At 39.1% G+C, this 19847-nt stretch overlaps 1 protein-coding gene across 3 annotated transcripts in view; it reads right to left on the minus strand.

Moving 5' to 3' along the window:
- The window catches only part of TNFAIP8 (TNF alpha induced protein 8), a 135870-nt gene that overhangs the window by 45206 nt on the left and 70817 nt on the right, over positions 1 to 19847 (minus strand). Inside the window, exon 1 of one of the 3 annotated variants that reach the window (XM_020979019.2) lies at positions 7569 to 7841. The exons of 1 other annotated variant lie outside the window; for it this stretch is intronic. In XM_020979019.2, the coding sequence (XP_020834678.1) occupies positions 7569 to 7599 (31 nt within the window). In that variant the 5' untranslated portion in view covers positions 7600 to 7841. Of the gene's footprint in view, positions 1 to 3334; positions 3356 to 7568; positions 7842 to 19847 lie in introns of those variants that run through there. One more of the 3 variants, XM_078152971.1, reaches the window with a different exon arrangement.

The raw sequence follows: 19847 nt of genomic DNA on the forward strand, positions 1-19847 counted from the left end.
CAGCCAAACTCACACAAGTCTGTCTTGCTTTAAGAAAAATTTACATGCAAAAATCCAAACATAAAACAATTTAAGTAATTTTTTTAATCAAAAGCATTCAAAATAATTTCTTTAAACAATCTTAATATATTTAGTTATTTCACTTACAAAAATTATATTAACATGATCCTTTTTGAAAGCAAAATTATTGCCTAACAAGTGCTATACATAGAATCTGAATTCTACAACTTCTCAATGATTGCAATCTTTCCTATAGAGATTGAAAAAATTGCTAAATATTCTATAGCAAGAATAGTAAATTCTCAAGTTTGGGAAATAAAAAATAGCCAGCTTATGGTTTCACAAGATCCTTTTTCTTTTTCCTCTAGTTGTCTACTTTATCAGGACCTCTATCAGCCATAGGGTAGAGGATTTAACAATCCACACTATTCTGATCTTTTGGCATCACGAATTTGCTAAATAAAAACTATTGGTATACATATTTAATGAAATTTCCAGTACTGATAGAGAAAGACCAAGAAAGAGAGAGCTGAATAGGTAGTAGGGAATGGCAAGTTATGAAGGATTTCTATTATCCTATGAAGAGTTTAAATGGATTAAAAATTTATTTGTTGATATTTTTATTTATATATCACCATCATTTCTGAACATATCTTTCTCCCTCTGCTACCTAGTGAGCCATCTCAAGGGATTTTTAAATGGGTTTTTCTATGCTTACTCTTAGTTTACATATTAGACTACAAAGCACTAGTCAATGGAATTAGATAATGGCTTGACTTGAAAGTTTTATTTTTAAAAGTATCTGCTGCATGTCATGCTATCATGTATATACATATATATGTAATATATATACATATATATGTATATATATATATATATATATATATATATATATATATATATATATATATATATATATATATAGGATCCAAAGTTCCACCACAGCGTGTCAAATGTCTCATATAGGCCATGTTCCTATATATAAAACTTCCTTCACCCTCCACCTCCTTCCTTTGAATTTTTTTTTTGTGGGGGGAATAGAGGGAAAGAAAAAGTGCAAATGTAAAGCTTAGTAATGCATACTGAACAAAGTTATGTTAAATCAGATGAAGGACCCTAATGTTTTTGCAGTTTAAAGAATCAATAGAGAGGTTTTGTTTAGTGAACACTTAAGTGGGACTATTGTGCTCTTTATTATGGAAAAAGGATATGGATAAATCACTACCAGGGAATTATTAACACCAAGGTTTTCTCTTTTCTGTACAATATATCACAAGGTCCTCAATTTTTTTTGTGAGAGATTTACTTTTTTAAAATTTCTCTTAATAGGTGAACTCACCTAGAGGTGGAGAGAATGCTGACAATATAATCCCTGATAAGGGGATTGGGACCTGGTGGTAGGGAATGTGACAGATCAAAGCAGACTCTGAAGTCATCTTGTTGATCCTGGGTATCCTGGGTATAGCTGGGTATCTGAGGGGTTTCAGCCTTAGACATTTGCTAGCTGTGTGACCTTGGGCAAATCTCTTAACCCTATTTGCTTCAGTTTCTTCATCTGTCAAATGAGCTGAAGAAGAAAATGGCAAACCACTCCAGTATCTTTGCCAAGAAAACCCCAAATGTTGTCACGGAGAGTTTGAACACAACTGAAATGACTGAACACACAGCATCTGAGGGATGGGGGAACGACTGGGAGAGAAAGAGAACAGGCTTCAATGTACCTAGCTGATAACTGAAGGGGTTGAGGATAGGTTTAAGGCACTCCAAAGGTCCAACAAAAGCTGTAACTTGGAGAGTTAATAGCTGCAAACCCAAATTCCTCCTCCCTCCCAATTTGAGACCCAGTGTGGCCTCAAGGGTGGTATATTGTGCAGGCTTGTTTTACATCTTCTACATTACTAATGGGCTGATCATGCAGGTCTGTATTTACATCCTTTACATTTTTCTGGGGCTGCCCAAAATTCTCTCGCAAGGCTGCAGGTTGTGCAGGCCTGCTCTAGGTCCTCAAGTGCAGCCCTTTGACTGAATCCAAACTTCACAGAACAAATCCCCTTAATAAAAGGATCTGCTCCGTAAAACTTGGACTCGCTCAAAAGGTGGCATCCAAGGACCGAGAAGGCCACAGGTTCCCCATTCCTGGGGAATACCTAAAGGCAAGTACACTCCCTCTTCTGAGGCAGATCTTAGCCTGTCTATGACTTCATTGGTAAGTCCTAAGGAGTTTCTGAGCACACTAAGGTTAAGTCCAACATCACACATGGAAGTTACTCTATCCAGTATGTCAAGATGTCTCTCTGGATTAGGATATGACACACAATAGAACAGTAAATTGGATAATCAGTATCTGAATAATCCAAAATTGAAAGCAATGTGGTATTAGGAAACGGAGAATAGAATAAAAAAAAAGTCATGCTGAAATACAAGAGATAGCTGATGCCACAAAGTATCTTAATTCCTAAGGCACCTGACAGAATCTTGTCTTTACAGATCAGTTTCCAAGGGCTTTCAGCTCTGTGTTCTCAAACTCGGCTTCCACATAAAACCAAGCCCTTTTCTTATGCTACTGTTACTTCAGTTTCTCACACTTCCTGTGGGAGGCTTCAGCCTTTTCAAAGCCTACCCAGCTTTAATTTTCAAGCTTATCACATATTTGGGGTTGAAATAATTTACTCTAAAAAAAAAATCTGCCTGTGCCACTGTTAGATGACTCATCTTAAATACTATAAAATGAGTGGTATGATGAGAGGGCCCCCAAAAATTCTCACGTCACAATCTTGTTCTAATCACTGATCTCTGACTTTTGGCTGCATGGACCAGGTTCTTCTCTCTCTACTCTAGAACTAACTAGGGTTGGAAGCCTCTGACTCTTCACTCATAAGCTATGGCAAGATCCATTGGAAGTAAGTGTGCCTTGAGGCTTAAGCCTAGGCTACAGAATGCAACACCCAGTACCCTGCCTGAGAAAATGTCTTCAAGGTACTAGAACTATGCTACCATTGCTTTGCCCCTCTGTCTTGGCCTGTCCAAATCCTTCAAGTTGCACCTCCTCCAGGAAGCTTTCACCTGTGACACAGCCCCAACTCCTCCATTCCCTGAGCTCCTTTTTCTACTTTGTAGCCTACATTCAATTGAATATTCATTAAAATTTCATCACTTGCTATTGTTTCACGTATGTTAAGCATCATCTCCAAAATTAGATGATCAATTACTTGAGGATATGTTTTTTATGCTAAGCACATAGTAGGGGCTAAATAAATATCTGCTGATTGATTAGGCACTGGGAAGACAGAAGATGAAAGAAGCAAGGAGAAAAATTCGAGAGCTAGAGTCTTACCATTTAATGCCTCTGTTTCAATTAAGCTGCCTTTCTTGCTAGGTGGCACATTTGCAGTTATTTATGTTTAAACCAAACACATGCAACTTTTAAAATGGAGATATACAGACAAGCCCACTTCCTTTACCCAGTCTTTACTCATTCTCGGAATGGCTGCTCTTGTGTCCTTTCTACCAAATTCTTTTCCATCTCAAATCCTTCGATGAGACTTTTTGTCACAAAGAAAGGAGGATCTGAAACCAGCCTCAGAATGAAGAGTGTGCTTTTCTCTTATGAGAATTCATGTGTCTTGTTTATCTATACTGTAAGTTGGTTGTACGCTTATAGGGTAAACCATTACAGTGGGAACCTGAGGGCTGTTTGAAACCCTATCTCTATCACTCTCTGTGTGAGACCTTGGGTAAGTCACTTCATAGGTTCATAAAATTAATGCTAGAAGGAACATCTAGAGGTCACCTAGTCTAATTCTATAATTTTACAAATGAAGAAACCGAAGCCCAGAGAACCTGAGTGACTAGCCCAAGATCTTACAGGTAGCAAGTAGTATAGTCAGAATTCAAACTCAGGTCCTTTGGCTAAAAATTCAGTGTTCTTTCTACTTTACCCTCTAGGGATACATAATTTCCTATGTAAAAATGAAGGGGATGGTCTAGATAAAGGGTTCTTGACTTGGGGTCCGTGAACTTGCTTTAAAAATATTTTGGTAATTCTATTTCAAAAGATTTTGTTTTGTAATCCTAAGGATTTCATTTCAAAAATATTACTCTTAGAAGGTGACTATAGGCTTCACTAGACTGCCAAAGGATTATGTGACACAAAGAAGAACCCTCTGGCCTAGAGGCTTTCACCTCTAAATCTTGGAATCAGAATTAGAGCAAGCACTGGATGGTAATCAATAAGCATTTATTTAGTTTCTGTTAGGAAGCAGGGACTGTACTGAGCACTGAGGAAATAAGGCAAGGCAAAAGACTGCCCCTGCTCTCAAGGAGTTCACCATCTAACGGGGGAGACATAGAAACAACTATGTATAATGCACAGGCCTCCAACACCCTTGCCACAGCAGCATGCATGTAGCTGGACTATGGTACTGTGTAAATAAGTATCGTTTTTTCATAAATCAAAAGGCATAGTTGTAAAAAGACAAACACTATACAGGATGTAATTAGTTAAGTGATCCAGGCCCATCCTACTTTGTAAATACCTATCTTCCTTTTTGGAACCTACAACTATGTAATGGGCCAGTCTAATGGTTGTCTAATTCAGAAAACAGCATTAAGTGGAGAAGGAATCTACTTCCAATTATCTTGGATCTCTTATCTGTAGCTTTAAGTGTTCAACAAGAGCAAAAGCCTTAGGGGCCTTTGCTGCTGTTAACTTTTCCCCTACTCTCAATTATTTCATAAGGAAAGGCATTTATTCTACAAGAAGCAAATGTACACTAGGAATGTAGTCAACAGCTGCACTCTTGCTACACTCTGAAACTAAAATGTTGATGTGTTCCTTTCAATAGCCTTCATCCTTTCTTCAAAGTAGGTTTCTAACTGAATTCCCCGTTTTTCATGTTTATTTTAAGTCAAGACATGTTAAACTCATTCAGTAACAATGTAAGGGTTGGGTATCCACTTCATGTTTAATAAACAAACTCAAAGTGTTTGCTATTATTACTTTTTTGGAGTGAGAGGGAAGGGTGAAGAGAAAAAGGAAGGGCAATGGTGTATTACAATGGCAAGAATTTTTTAGGCTAAGGTGGTTAAGTTTCCAATAGTCATGAGATCTTTTCATGCATGCATGCACACAAATAAGTTGGCCCATGATACTATATAAAGCCTTATTTTTCCCCTTCATATTTAGCCCCCAAATAAGCCACTAGTTACTACTTGACAGTTTGGAATGACTTTAAAATATATCCTATTACAAGAAATCAGACAGAAGAGATCCATGGGCATTTTACTGAAAAATATACTCTATGGCTAGACAGTGATGATCTAACAGTAAATGGGGAGAGCTAACTGTAAAGGAGGGGAAGGACCAAGTTATTTGCATGTATGGAGAAGTTTGATAACTAGGTTGTTGACATAGTTCCACACAGAGATGGAGTGGTGGTAACTGAATATAAATTCCCAGATAATTAGATTTGAAACCTAGTGAAAACTCTGCCCACATGAAAGGGCTAAGGTGAATTCTCTGACCCAGAACGCTCCCACACACACACACACACACACACACACACACACACACACACACAGAGTCACTACTGCTTAAGCTTCCTGGCAAGAGCCAGAATAGTTCCACCTGGTTGATAAAAGTATTTGATCAGACCCCTGGAAAATACCCTCAACTTCCATCAATTTAACATCCTGGAACTTTCAAGTATCTTTCTTTTAAATTTCAGACATTTTTGTAAAAAAGCACCCAAGCTATTTCTAGAGAATTTGTGGAATGTAAATTATTAAAGGTCCGGCCAAAATGAAAAAGACTTTTCGGGGCTAAGGAGGTCCACTTAACAAGAATATTAGCAGCTTCCTGTGTGTAACCAGGGGCCTTTTCAAGCCTCAACTTGCAAACCACTGTCTACTCTTGGTAGGTGGAAAGTGAGTGTTTCTAGAGGTAAGCATAATACTTGGACCCCTCCTCCCTCACCATCCAAAAAAGGAAAAAGAATTAAGCCCCTAAGTGTTTCCAATGCTACCTATATTTTAATGCCTCCCTCCCTAAGACTATAACCTTCTTGAGGGCAAAGACTCTTCCAGTTTTTTTATCTTTTGGATCCCTAGTATCTAGCACAGAGCCTGGCACACAGTAAACACTTAATAAATGCTTGTTGACTGACAGATTGATTGTAGTGATTTATGGAGTTCTCCCCCACACTAATTGCTATTTTTCTCCTGTATTCATTCCTATTTACTTTTCAGTTAGTAAGGAAGAAAAAAAGAATAAAATCCATATTCCAATCCCCTCAAATGATTTTAGTAGTCACATTATACATTTACCTCCCCATCTCTAATAGGTTCAGTAAGAATTTTCAAATCCTTGCTTATAGCCATACATTTTGATTCAAAGCCAGCTCTGTATTCCTGTCCAACAAGCATGCTTTTTATTGCCTGTTCCCCTCAACTGGCATAATAAGGTAAACTCAGGTCCACAGTAATGACTTTATAAAACACTTAACCTTTAGTGGGGGAGTGAGGAATAGAAAGGGAAAAGGGAAAAGAAAATCAAATTTCTGAAAGGCTTTTTCTCTCTGGTTAACCTCTACCCAAATGGAGACTGTTTGGTCCCTTTCAGCCAAAGTCGATTGCCAACACCACTGTGATTTACTTGAAATTTGCCAGTTTCCCTGGGGAGTGCTTTAAAAGAAAAGTTCCACAGGCTTGAAGAGTATTTAACTTTTTACCCTCCGATTTTTCTCTACCCCCACTCACAAATGGTCTTTTGTACACAAAATTTCATGAAATAAAGCACCGAAACACCCCTCCACACACAAATAAACTCCCAAACTAACACTAGTGCATAATTGTGTTTTTGTTGGTGCATTTCCAGCCCTGTCACTCAATCAGGTTGGGAGTAAATGAAACCCTTGGCTTTGAAAAAGTTGGAAAATGACACACTCCTCTCAATGCAATATACATACAAAATCTCCCTCACATTTCTTTCTTTATCATTACCCACCCCCCTCCCCCCCCAAAAAAAACCATACCCTGCTAGAGGAGAGGAAGTTACAAGACGAATACTTATGTCTAAAATAAAGATTTTTCACTTCTCTCTCTCATAGTTTCCTCTTTCATTAAGAAACACAACCTTTCCCATTTCCAAACTCTCTTCTTTTTAAGTTGCCATCCTTAGAGCTTTGTTCTGGGGGAATCTAGTTCTTTGTTGTGTTGATGCCATTTCACAAACAAGTTTCTAGTCCTTGGAGTTAATACTTGAACGATTTTGTTTCTAGAGAAATCTAAAGTGCAGTCCTTCCTCTAGAGCCTGTGCCAGGTCTCTCCCCCCTTCCTCCTCCTTCTCCTCCTTTCTGTCTCCGTCTCCACTAAATGGCTGCATGTTGAAAAATGAACACAAAATCCATATTCTTCCCTGCTTTTCTGGCTGCAAAAGAGCAATTCCAAAAGAGAAAATACACACAGCTCATTTAAAAACTCAGCCTGCTATCACCTTTTCCAACACCGACCCCCCTACACATCTCCCACTCCACCCCCACCAAAAAAAAAAAACCCAAGAAAAAACATACCTTCCTTTGATTCATCAGCTTCTGAGTTCATGGTGTCAGTGTAACTTGCTAGAGACTAGATTATAGCTGACACGCACTCTGAGAAGCCGCAAGTCAATGTCTCAACATAAAAAAAAAGAAAGAAACCAAGAAAAGAAAAACCTCCCGGGGTGGAAGACTGGTAGTCCGGTAGAGATTTTAAGGGGAAAGTTCTGCAAATTTGACGAATCACATCTCAGCTATGTGAACAGGATTCCGCCCCTTCAAAACTGCATGCTAGCTAGCAACTGCTAGGGAAGTAGCACCTTTGCACACAGGCGCTGTTACATATCAGTAGTTAGAGTTCAGTCACTGGATTTTCCCCAAAGCCTTCAGTTCTTTCACAGGGTGGAGTTTTACTTGTTATAGCTTGCTCTGTGGGCATGCAGACTAACGAGGGGCAAAAGTATGAGGCAGAACTGGAGAAATGAGACAGAGGTGGGAGGAGAGGAAAGGAAAGGAAACAGAGAGAGAGAAGACAGAAAAAAGCAGCAAAAGAAAAGAGGAGAAGCAAGAAATGACAGAAGAAAGAGGTGTAAAACCAAGGCTTTATGTTATGGCATAATTAATCTGATAAAGTTTCAGAAAGCATGCGATGAGAAATCAATGAAAGAAAATAACTTTTATGCTTTATTTCTCAATGAAATTAGTTACCTGCCTTTAAATTACAGCAGTCTCTAAATTTTTGATTGTACACTCCCATAAGTAAAAATTGAGCGTGCACCCAAAATATATTTTTTAATTTATAAATTTTATACACACAACTCTATTCACAAATGTGTACATTTTAGAACTTATAGGAAAAAAGAAACTTAAAAAGGTTAAGATTAAAGATGAAATAATATTTGATCTTCAAGTCAACAGGGAGACGCTGGACTTTACTGAATAGAGAAATGACATGCTCAGCCCTGCACTTTAGGAAAAGTACTTTGGCTGCTGTGAGAAGGATGCTTTGGAGAGGGGAAATGCTTGGAGCAAGAAGACCAATTAGGAAGCTATGGCCATACTCCAGGTGGGAAGTGATAAGGGCCTGAACTGGAGTTGTGGCTTTGTGAGGAAAAACAAAGAAAGAGATGCCAGAGCTGTTGTGGAAGTAAAAATGCTAAGACTTGGCAACTGATCAAATGTTTGGGGTGAAGAAGAATGAGGAGTTAAAGATGGATGATCCAGGGCACCTGCATGCTCTATGAGATAAACTAGGCAGGGAAGGGAGGTATGGCCAAAGCGGATGAATGTGTTGGTGTGAGAGGGGAATTTTCACAGTGCCATTTGCATAACTGCCTCTGTGGGTCCCAAGGTACTGGTTAGATGATGACTATTCTGAAAGTTCAATGATTGGCTTAGAAGGGGGAAGGGTTGAGAGCAAGAATAACATGGAGAATGGTAACAGAAATGGGAATGTAGAAAGTAAATGGGAAAGTATTGAGGAATAAGGATACATATAGTTGTACTGGAGACAAATCCTACAGTTAACTATCAAAGGGAGAGTGGGACACAACCCGTATTTCCATATTCTGATTAGTTGATAGTGAAATTTCTTGGCTTTAGGCCATGCCCCCCACTTTGCCAGTCATAGGAAATACAATTAACTTATAGTACAAAATAGTAATGGACTTATAAACTACATCAAAGCAAGGAGGGCTAAGTGATTGTAAAGGAAACTGAGGAGGATGGATCCTCCCCAGCCCCCTGTGTAACCGCCTTATGACCCAACATAAAGATAGATGGAAGTTACCATGCATGGCCAGAGCTGACTATGGATATGAAACATTAAATAACCAACAAACCATGTTACCTGGGAAAGCAACTTATCTCAAGGAACATTTTTCTTGAGAAAGGTGTGTAACTGTCCAAGGAATTGACCACTCCTTGGAGACTTACACAACAAATAGGTATTTGGGGCTCTGATCAAGCCCCAACTTTTGTTAGAGATGTGTGAGTGCCTGGACATAAGCACTCACCAAGGATATGTACACAAAACAAGAAATCAAAGAAATCAAACAAAAAATCAAGATTGTCTTTCCCTGGTTTACATGGATATAAAGAGAATAATCTGAAAGGAAGATTTTGGAGTACTTTGATGCAGAGATAGGGAGGCCAACTCTCTGCCCGAAACAGATGTGTCCTGGGGTAGGACTCTCCCTGTTGCCTCCCTGACCAGATCTTTTGGCTGTTCTCCAGTCTCCCCGGTCTATTAGGTATTTGACCTCACCTGGTCAGTGAGTGTGTATCCTTTCTTTTCTTATTCCTACTTTCCTTTATATTGATTATTACTTATTGCATTGAATGTTATTCTTACCTTTATTGCTTGTGTGGGTTTCTAATCATTATTAATCATTATAAATAAATGTGATTATTTGTTAAGTTTATCCCAAGTACGTGTCATTATATCTTGAGATCTGAACCTAAATTGAATCTGCGCAGTACGTAATCCTTTCGATTACAGTGATCTCAGTTTGAATTTTACTTTCAAGATCAATTGATATATACATATATAAATACACACATTTATATGAGAGAGATGTAATCCTCTCTCACCCTTCCTATGCCACAAACTAAAAGAAACAATTCATTAAGTCAACTGATAGTTTTATTTCTTATCATTTTCATTACCTTGTGTGTAACACCCTCAAGATTCACCAAGTCACCCCCTCTGATCAATAAACTCCAATGGCTCCCTATTGCCTTCAGGATCACATATAAAATCCTGTTTGGCATTCAAAGCTCTTCATAATATGGCCCCCTCCTACCTTTCCAGTCTTCTTATATCTTATTCCTCCCACATGTTCTGTGATCCAGTGCCACTGGCTTCCTTGTTCCTTGCTTAAGACACTCTATCTTCCCACTCTGAGAATTTCATTGGCTGTCCCCTATGCTTGGAATTCTCTGCCTTCCTTCAAGTCGCACCTAAAATCCCACCTTCTATAAGAAGCTTTTCCTGACCCGTCTTAATGCTTCTGTTGATTATCTCCAATTTATCCTGTATATATTTTATTTGTACATAGCTTTTTACTTATCGTCTCCCCCATTAGACCATGTACTCCTTGAGAGCAAAGAACACTTGACTCATAGTAGGTCCTTAATAAATGCTTATTAACTGACAGACATTAAAGCCATTGTTCCATACTAGTACTATAAGAAAATATGGTATATGCAACCTAGATACAAGGTGTGGTTATATGCAATGTGTTTTTTAAAAAAAACACTTTAAAAATATCATCTTTTATCAATTATTTTTGTACAGGTGAAAGAAAAAATAGCCATTTCCTTACACATTACAGTTTTCTACAGATTCACTAAGACCCCTAGGCAAAATTGCATATTGCAAATGCTAATCTTTGAGTCATACTGGTTCTGTGAAATGTTAAGAAATTTTTGGCAAGCCTAGAAAGCATGTGATCCCTTGGGTCCACTTTCCTAAATGACTAGATTAATTACTTCAAAATACTAATCAGGGAAGTCATTTTAATTTTTTAAAAAAATTTAAACAGAGGTAGAATAAAGAGACCACACACCCATGGTGAGGTAGCAAGACATACTGAAAAAACCCACTGGATTTGGTTCATCTTCAGGTTCTGCTGCTTATTACCTTATGTAATTTTGGGAAATTACTCAGCCTCTCTAGATATCTGAGTTTTCTCATTTGGATGAAAGAAGGGCTCAGACCAAAGGATGCTTAAGTTCCCTTCTAGCTTTAAACCTATGAGTCTAGTTCCTGGGTCTCCCAGCTCTGATGAGTGAACTTTTGACTTGTCTTTCCAGGGTCCAGGCCTCCATAACACTTCTCAGCAAATTCCACTATGCCTCTCCTTTTTTTCAAGCATCTCTCTATGTGTCGTCTTCCCCCATTAGAATATATATTTCTTTTTTTTTTTTGCTTTTTTTGTTGTTGTTGGGCAATTGGGATTAAGTGACTTGCCCAGGGTCACACAGCTGGTAAGTGCTACGTGTCTGAGGCCAGATTTGAACTCAGGTTCTCCTGGCTCCAAGGCAGAGCTCTATCTACTGAGCCACCTACCTGCCCCTTAGAATATAAGTTTCTTAAGACTGGGGACTGCAGTGCTTGAATGTATTTGTAATCCCAGCACTAAACTCAGCACCTGGCAAATAGAAAGCCCTTAAATGCTTTATCCATTTGTGAAATAAAAGAACATTTTGGATTAAGAACAGTCCCCAAGCCCAGCATAAAAATTTCCATGGAATCATGGACAAGTCACTTAGAGAGTGATGTAATCATTTACTGCAGCCCCCTACAACCCCCAGAAAGGCTAAATGAGTTGGAGCCTCAATTTCTATCTGAGACATGGAAATCATATTTTCTATCCATTATCTGTCTTGAGGGGATAATGCTGGAAAATTTATCAGCAGATAGGAAGTCTATCAGAAAGGTCTCTACATAAATCAAATTTGGAAAAATCACTATAACCTTAATAACTTTTTTTTGGCCTATGTATTCCTTTACTCAACCCCATGCCAAAAACATGCTCTGAATCCTATAACATTAAATTTAAACAGATTTTGGCAGGAAAGAAAGTGCCCAAAAAACTTAGAAAGCTAGAAGCATTGGTAATGCTAAATAATTGTTAAGTATTAATTGTGAAAGGAGAGAATAAGCACTATTAAAAACAAAAAAGAAAAGCACTCCTCAGTTTTAAGGCAAACTGTAGGGCGAATGTTTACCTTAATTTATAATCAATCTATGGTAATTCCAGGATATATCTCAATAATGAGGGCTACTGAGACTGAATAACAAGTAGGATATTAACATTACCATTTTAAGCTGATCTACAAGTAGACCAAAGGCTGGTATAACTCTAAGGAATACACATGAAACTACTTCCTTCTGCTGAGTAATACTCATTTTCTTTTTATTTCTCTGACATGGAAACGATGATGAGAAGTAGAGGTGATGAAGAAGAGAGAGCAAGAGGAGGAAGAATAAAAGTAGGTGTGCTAACCCAGAAAGATGTCTAAAAATGTCAATTATGCCTAATTCTAGCAAAATAACCTTGAAACAGAATCAGCTGTACCTTACCTTTAGGAATGTCCAATAGCAAGGTCTCTTTTGCAGATGTCCTCAACCAATACTGCCAAGTTGCCTACAAAAGATTCAGTAACCTCAGATTTACCCGGAAAGCCCCATCCCCAGCCTGAGATGAGACACGTTGATGGCATGACAAGACATGCCTCGGACTTACTACAGGAGGCAGACAGACATGACCTTTCCTGGCCTTTTCCAGTGAATCATTCATAGTGCCAGCTTCCCTTTCCCCTGACAGTACACCAAAGAGACAACACCAAACACATTAATCATTTTCATTAGGCATAAGCCTTGGGTCCTTTTCACTCGCAGCACTATTCTATAAAGATATCTAATACTGATCAATAATTGAGACTACTGCACAAAACCTATATAATGATTACACAAAATGCCATGGCTAAAAACCCATTATACTTATGCTGCCTCACTCAGAGTTCATGTAAATTCTCTTCTGCTAAAAACAATCCATCATCACAAAGCACCTCTTAATTGCCCTCATAGACACAGCCCAGTTCAGAGGCCACAGGAAAGGAGTTAAAACAGATGCAGTGTAAGTTGTCTTCTAAGGCATCTTACTTGGATTTGGGTTCAAAGAGAGGCCATCAGACCTCCCTCAGTTTGTTCAAAAGAAACAAGTGCTGAATGAATAGAGAGAAGTGCTATGCCAACCTCACACAGTTTAATTTAGGGTCGTTTTGACAGCCCAGCTGAATGTATGTAGTCATCACCATCTAAGGAAAATATTTAAATGTATTCAAATGGTCACCTTAGGCAGGATTCTCCTTGATTTATCTCTTGGATCTGGTCCTATTCTTTCCACTATTATCATTCTAGTCTAAACCTTCATCATTTCTTGCTTGGACTACTGAAAAAGTGCTGATTGGTTTCCCTGTCTGCAGTGTTTAATCCCTCCAATAAATACATTCTAAACTATTGACAGTTTAATTTACCTAATGCAAAACTCTTTGAAGGGCATTTTAAATCCTGAATTATTTCTCCCCAAATAACTCTTCCATCCTTATATCTCACTGTACTTCTTTCCATGTCCTATACTGCTCAATAGCCACTTATATCAGAGCTTCTCCTATAGGAATTGATAACTCCTAGTTTCTATCTGACCCTGAGGTCATGTGATTCACTGGTGTAGGTATTCATTCCACAGACATAGAGACCAACTTTCCCCTCTTGCTAAAAAACTGTGCTACTGGTCACCCCACACATTACTGTACCCTGAGTTTTTCTGTATTCATGTCATTGCTCACACTGTAATATTTCTAACCCCATCTCTGCCTACTGAAATCAAAGCTTCAAGAGCTTTCTCAAATATGCCACCTCCTCTATAGTCTTCTCAGAACTAGTATTTCTCCCCTGAACTTCACTAGTTTTAACCAATCTTGTTGGCCATTCCTTCAGGGGGCAGGGAGTTGGGGAGGAGAGAAGAAGGAGGAAGAAAGCAACTGGGGGAGGAGAGAACTACTCTGCTGTATAGACAGCCCTAAACTCCAAAACTCACACCCAGGTCCTCCCTGTTTGGGTAAAGGAGCTTGTGGGTAGAAGTAGGAAGCCACTCAAGTAGGAAGAAAGAGGAAGTGCAGGCCAAGCACCAGTATCAGAAAGATGGGAGTGTAGACCCACGGAAAGCAGATGGCTTAAGTCTAGCTATAATGACAGCTAAACCGAAACAGTAAGAACGATTCAAGTGTGAATTATATTACGGAAGAAATCTGCACTGCTGATTCCCTGCTTAGGAAGGAGAGAGAGCTAGGAATACTTTCCCCTCCCCTTTTCCTCTTCTCAGGACAGAGTTAAATGCCCCTGTGGGTCAGCAATAGCATTTGTTCTCTACTTTTTCTTCTAAGCTGTTAAAAGTGATTAAACTGTTGGTTGACAGAAATCCTCACTTTGTGTTATATGCTATTTAATGTTTACAGACATAGAGCAGGGGGTGGGGAGAATTTATATTTATAGAGATAAGGGATATTTTGTTTAATTGAGTTAGGCTGTCAGCTTAGAGTCATCATTGATAACCACTGGGGGGAGTGAAATGGGGAGGTAATATTATAAACTTGTATGTCTGTCAAAGAATTTGAGATCAGGGCACTCCTTGTTAGAGATGAGCTGATGGCCTGAGGAGCTTGTGTGGTAGGGCAATCACATTGGTGTGTTGTATTTGAAAGAAAGCCACCCTTTAGTAAAGAGTTGATGTTTAGTAAGAGTGTGGCAGGGAGAGAGGTTGGAGTTGCTAGAAAAGTTCCATCCATGCAAAGGGAGTAGTTATCAAGTTTCTGGGCATTCTCAGACAGGACCTCTGGTTCAAGTGATGCCTGGCAGCTGTCCACCTTACTTGCCAATGCCACCTAGTGGTTATGGTAGTTTATGCTATTGCTGCTTGGGTACTTGTTTTTTCTCTTTTCCTTCACTGTGAGCTACTTTAATGTATTAAATTTAATGTATTAAAATGTATTAACGCTTTAATACTTTAGATAATTTTTCTTTCCCTAAACATAGCACCTTGCATATAGCATATGTTTAAGAAATAGTTGATGACTATACCCAAGTAGAATTAAATCAGTTTTAAGATTTTAAAAGGTATAAGATACCATCAACACAGTTATAGTCCAAACATCATCCAAGCTGGTCACATTACATTAACTGTCCCCCTTAACTTCAATAAAATGCCAAAGAACTGAACTTTATCTTTGGTTCCATTGGTCTTTCACCATTTCTGGTCATAGTTCACTTCTATACTTCCAAATGACAAAATGGACAATTTCAGAGGAGACTGGGAAGACCTCTGTGAATTGATGCATCATGAAGACAGAACTAGTAGAATAATTAATTTATACATAGACAACATTATAAAGAAAAATAATTTTCAAAGTCTTTACAACTCTGATCAATGCAATGACAAACCACCATTCCAGAATGGCAAAAGACACCTACTGCCAGAGAGGTGATAAGCTTAAAATACAGAGAGAGTCATACATTTCTGGATATGGCCAATGTGGAAATTTGTTTTGCCATGTTATGTATATTTATAATACATATTTATTTTATGCATATTTATTTTAATTTTGTTTGGCTTCTGTTAGGGGGCAGTGTGAGGGTCATATTATAAATGTCAAAATAAACACATTTTAAAACCAAAAAAAAGTTTTAAAAATACCTCTAAAAGACCTTTCTGCCTTTTGACTCCAAAGACTATATTGATCTACATTTACCTATATCAAAGTCCTGTGGCAAAAGGCAAGCGATGAAGCAGCAGGTGCAGATACACTGGGAGCTGTAGTGACCATCCTGCACACAGGCAGCCCAGCCCATAAAGTCATTTCTCACTGGGAGCAGCAGTGAGATTTGGCAGCCCCCTTGGTGTCTGAGCAGCCTTTTAAGGATCACACTGCTCACACCTCCTGGTGTGAGGAAGGGGCTAGAAAAGGTGCCCTAGAAATTGTCTGCTTACTCAACCCTTGCCTGATTACTGCAGCAGGCAGGGAATCCCACTCTGTGGTCAGAAAAAAAATGTACAAAAACACCTGAAAAGACAATTCCACTCACCATTGGCACATGGAAAGTGCACACACTTACAGAAAATACAAAATTCAGTAGACCTAAAAGTTCTCTTGTAAGAGAACTCAGCAGGTATTTCATCCAAATAGCAGACCTGAGTGAAACAAGACTGGTAAATGAAGGTCATCTTACTGAAGTTGGAGATAGATACATGTTTTTCCTGGAGTGGCCACAGTGAAGGGGAGTGCTGTGAAGCTGGCGCAGGTTTTGCAATCAAAACTAATCTAGTCAACTAGCTGGTATGCCTACCAAAAGGAGTAAATGACAGGTTTGTGGCAATGAGATTGTCACTTGCAGGAAAACATCATGCCACCATCATCAGTGACTACGCACCCAACCATGACAAACCCTGATGAGGTGAAAAAAAGTTTTATGAACACCTGGAGAGTCTTATCATCAATGTGCCAAATGAGGATGAGCTTATAATTCTGAGTGACTTTACTTGGCAGGAGTTCTAGGGAGGAATTGGAAACAGCAACAGCAATGGTCCCTTACTACTGAAGACTTGTGCATCTCATGGATCTTCTCATCAACAACACTATCTTCCATTTACCTAAACACAATAAAACTTCGTGGATGCACCCTCATAGCAAACATTGGCATTTAATAGACTATGTGATTGTAAGGAGAAAAGACAGGATGTAAGAATGACAAAGGCAATATGTGTGGCAGAGTGCTTGGACTGCTCATAAGATTTATCCTCTTCAAGCTAAATATTCAAAAGTGGCATTCCCAAGGCAAAATGACTACCAGAAGAATTAATGTCAACAGATTAGAGCTCTTCTCTGAACAGGAACAGTTTGCTGCTAACTTGGAGGGAAAGTTGAAACAACACACAGTTGGCAACAGTGGAGCAGAAAAGGAGTGGGTGGCTTTCAGAGATTTGGTATATAGCACTGCATTTACTCATCTGGGTCAGAACACTTGTAGACATCGAGACTTGTTTGATGAAAATGATGGGGAAATTCAGAAGCTGCTAAATGAAAAACAAGAATTCAAAGGGTTTACCAGCAGGATAGTTCATCCATCTCTAAGAAGGCAGCATTTAATTCCATCAAAAGTAAAGTAAGCAAAGCTTAGAGAGATGCAGGATTCTTGGCTCAGTAAGAAGGCAGATGAAATTTAGTTTTATGCTGACAGTAACAATCCAAAGAGCTTTTATGATGCCCTGAAGGCTATTTATGGGCCAAAGACCTATGGTGCGTCTCAAATACTCAGTGCTGATGGAGCCAGATTGATTAGTGATAAGGACATGATCCTAGAGAGATGGGCTGAACACTTCCATAATGTTCTCAATAGACCATCATCAATCAAGGCTGAAGTCACTGACCATTTACCTCAGGTTGAATCAATCACTCCCTACCTGAAGTACCAACTGAAGAAGAGGTTTTGAATACCATTAGGCTCCTTTCATGTGGCAAAGCACCTGGTGCTGACTCTATTCCAGCTGAGATTTACAAGGCAGGGGATCCATCACTCATACAAAAGCTGACTGAAATTTTCCAGGTTATATGGCAAGAGGAGGTTATTCCCCAGGAGTCCAAGGATGCCTCCACTGTCCATCTCTAGTATAGGTAAAGGAAATAGATTGGTCTATGACTATCACAGAGGAGTCTCTGTCTTATTCATTGCTGGCAAGATTCTTGCCAGAGTCCTCCTTTTAATAGGCTGATCCTTTACCTGGAAGATGGTCATCTACCCAAGAGCCAGTGTGGCTTCAGAAAGGGCCAAGGCATAGTCAATACGGTGTTTGCTGCCCAACAACTCCAGGAGACATGCTAGGAGCAGAACAGAGGTCTGTATACAACATCTGTAGATCTGACCACAGCCTTTGATACTGTCAATCATGAGGGCTTATGGAAAATTATTTCAAAATTTGGTTGCCTGGAGTTCATCAGCATTGTACATTAATTTCATGATGGCAAGCTTGCCTGGGTTCTGGATAACGGACAATGCTCTCGTGCTTTCCCAGTCACCAGTATAGTGAAACAAGGCTGTGTGCTTGCTCCCATACTTTTTAGCATGATGTTTTCAGCCATGCTGTCAAATGCTTTCAGTGAGGGTCAGCTACCCTACTGATGGTAAATTCTTCTACTTGAAAAGACTTCAAGCCAAGACCAAAGTGGAGGGAGTGTTGGTGCATGATTTTCTGTTTGCAGAAGATGGTGCACTCAACACAATCTCTGAAACTGAGATGCAACAAGGTATGAATCCATTCTCTACTGCTTGTGCTAATTTTGGCCTGACAATTAACACCAGGAAAACACAGGTACTCCATCAGCCACCACCACACCACTCACACATGGTAATATCAGTTACAGCAAATGGAGAAGTTTTGAATACTGTGGATAAGTTTACTTACCTTAGTAGTGTACTTTCCAAGTACATATTGACAATGAGGTTGACACACAGAGCTAGCTCAGTGTTTGAGAGGCTTCAAAGGAAAGTATGGGAGAGAAGAGGGATTAGACTGACTACCAGACTGAAGGTCTATAGAGCCATTGTGCTAACCTCATTGTTGCATGTCTATGAAACCTGGACAGTATACCAGTGCCATGCCAAGAAACAGAATTGCTTCCATTTGAATTGTCTTGGGAAGATTCTGAAGACCACCTGGCAGGATAAGATACTGGACACTGAGGTCCTTTCTAGAGCTAAACTGCCAAGCATCCAAACTCCGCTTCAAAGAACACAATTCTGATGGGCTGGCCATGTTGTTTGAATGCAAAACTTATGCTTGCAAAAAAGACTATTTTATGGCGTACTCACACAGACAAGCATTCACATGGTGGTCAGAAGAAATGATACAAATGATCTCAAGGTCTCTCTTAACTTTGGAATTGATTGTGTGACATGGGAGACACTGGCACAGGACTACCCAGCATGGTGTGCCCACATCAGAAAAGGTGCTGTGTTCTACGAGCAAACCAGAATTGAAATAACTCAAGAAAAATGCAAGATACACAAACTTAGAGAATCCCCCCAAAGATTCATACGGACTATTTGTGCCTGACTGTGGTAGGACATTCTGGGCTCGTATGGGTCTGGATCAGCTACAGTTGGACACACTGTAATTTGACTCTAGTGTACTAATGTCACTTTGGTCCTCTTCAAAAACAAAGGACCACAACCAACCAAACAACCAATTCAGATGCCCTCCACCTGAGAGAGTACAAGTGCAGTAGCTATCAAAACTGCTGGCTATATTTTTAAACCCAAATTTGGCTACCATATTGACTTAGAGTTCACCATCTTTTAAGTTTTCATGTTCATGTGGATGAGATTTATGGTTTATTCAAATGGTGCCACCTCGTTATCAAGTCCAACCTCTTCATTTAACAGAAGAGAAACAGAGTCCCAGAGAAGAGGAAAGTCTTGCCCAGCCGGGGTCTCACAGCTAGTAAAAGTCTAAGAGAGGATTTGAATCCAGATCTTCCTTGCTCCAAGTCCAGTATCTTATTCACTAAATCATGCTGCCTCTCAGCTCATAGTCAAGATTTTTCGTAAGTAAACTCTAAATAAAAACATGAAATAGATTTGTAAATTACTTATATAACTTTCAAGTTACAAATAACTTAAAGTTGCAAATGAAATTGCTTTCTCAAGTGTTTCTTTTTCTGATCTATAGAAATATGGCCAAATTTGAAAATACA

The sequence above is a fragment of the Phascolarctos cinereus genome, unplaced genomic scaffold (assembly GCF_003287225.1).
Source record: "Phascolarctos cinereus isolate Bilbo 61053 unplaced genomic scaffold, phaCin_HiC Scaffold_4;HRSCAF=312, whole genome shotgun sequence".
NCBI lineage: Eukaryota > Metazoa > Chordata > Mammalia > Diprotodontia > Phascolarctidae > Phascolarctos > Phascolarctos cinereus.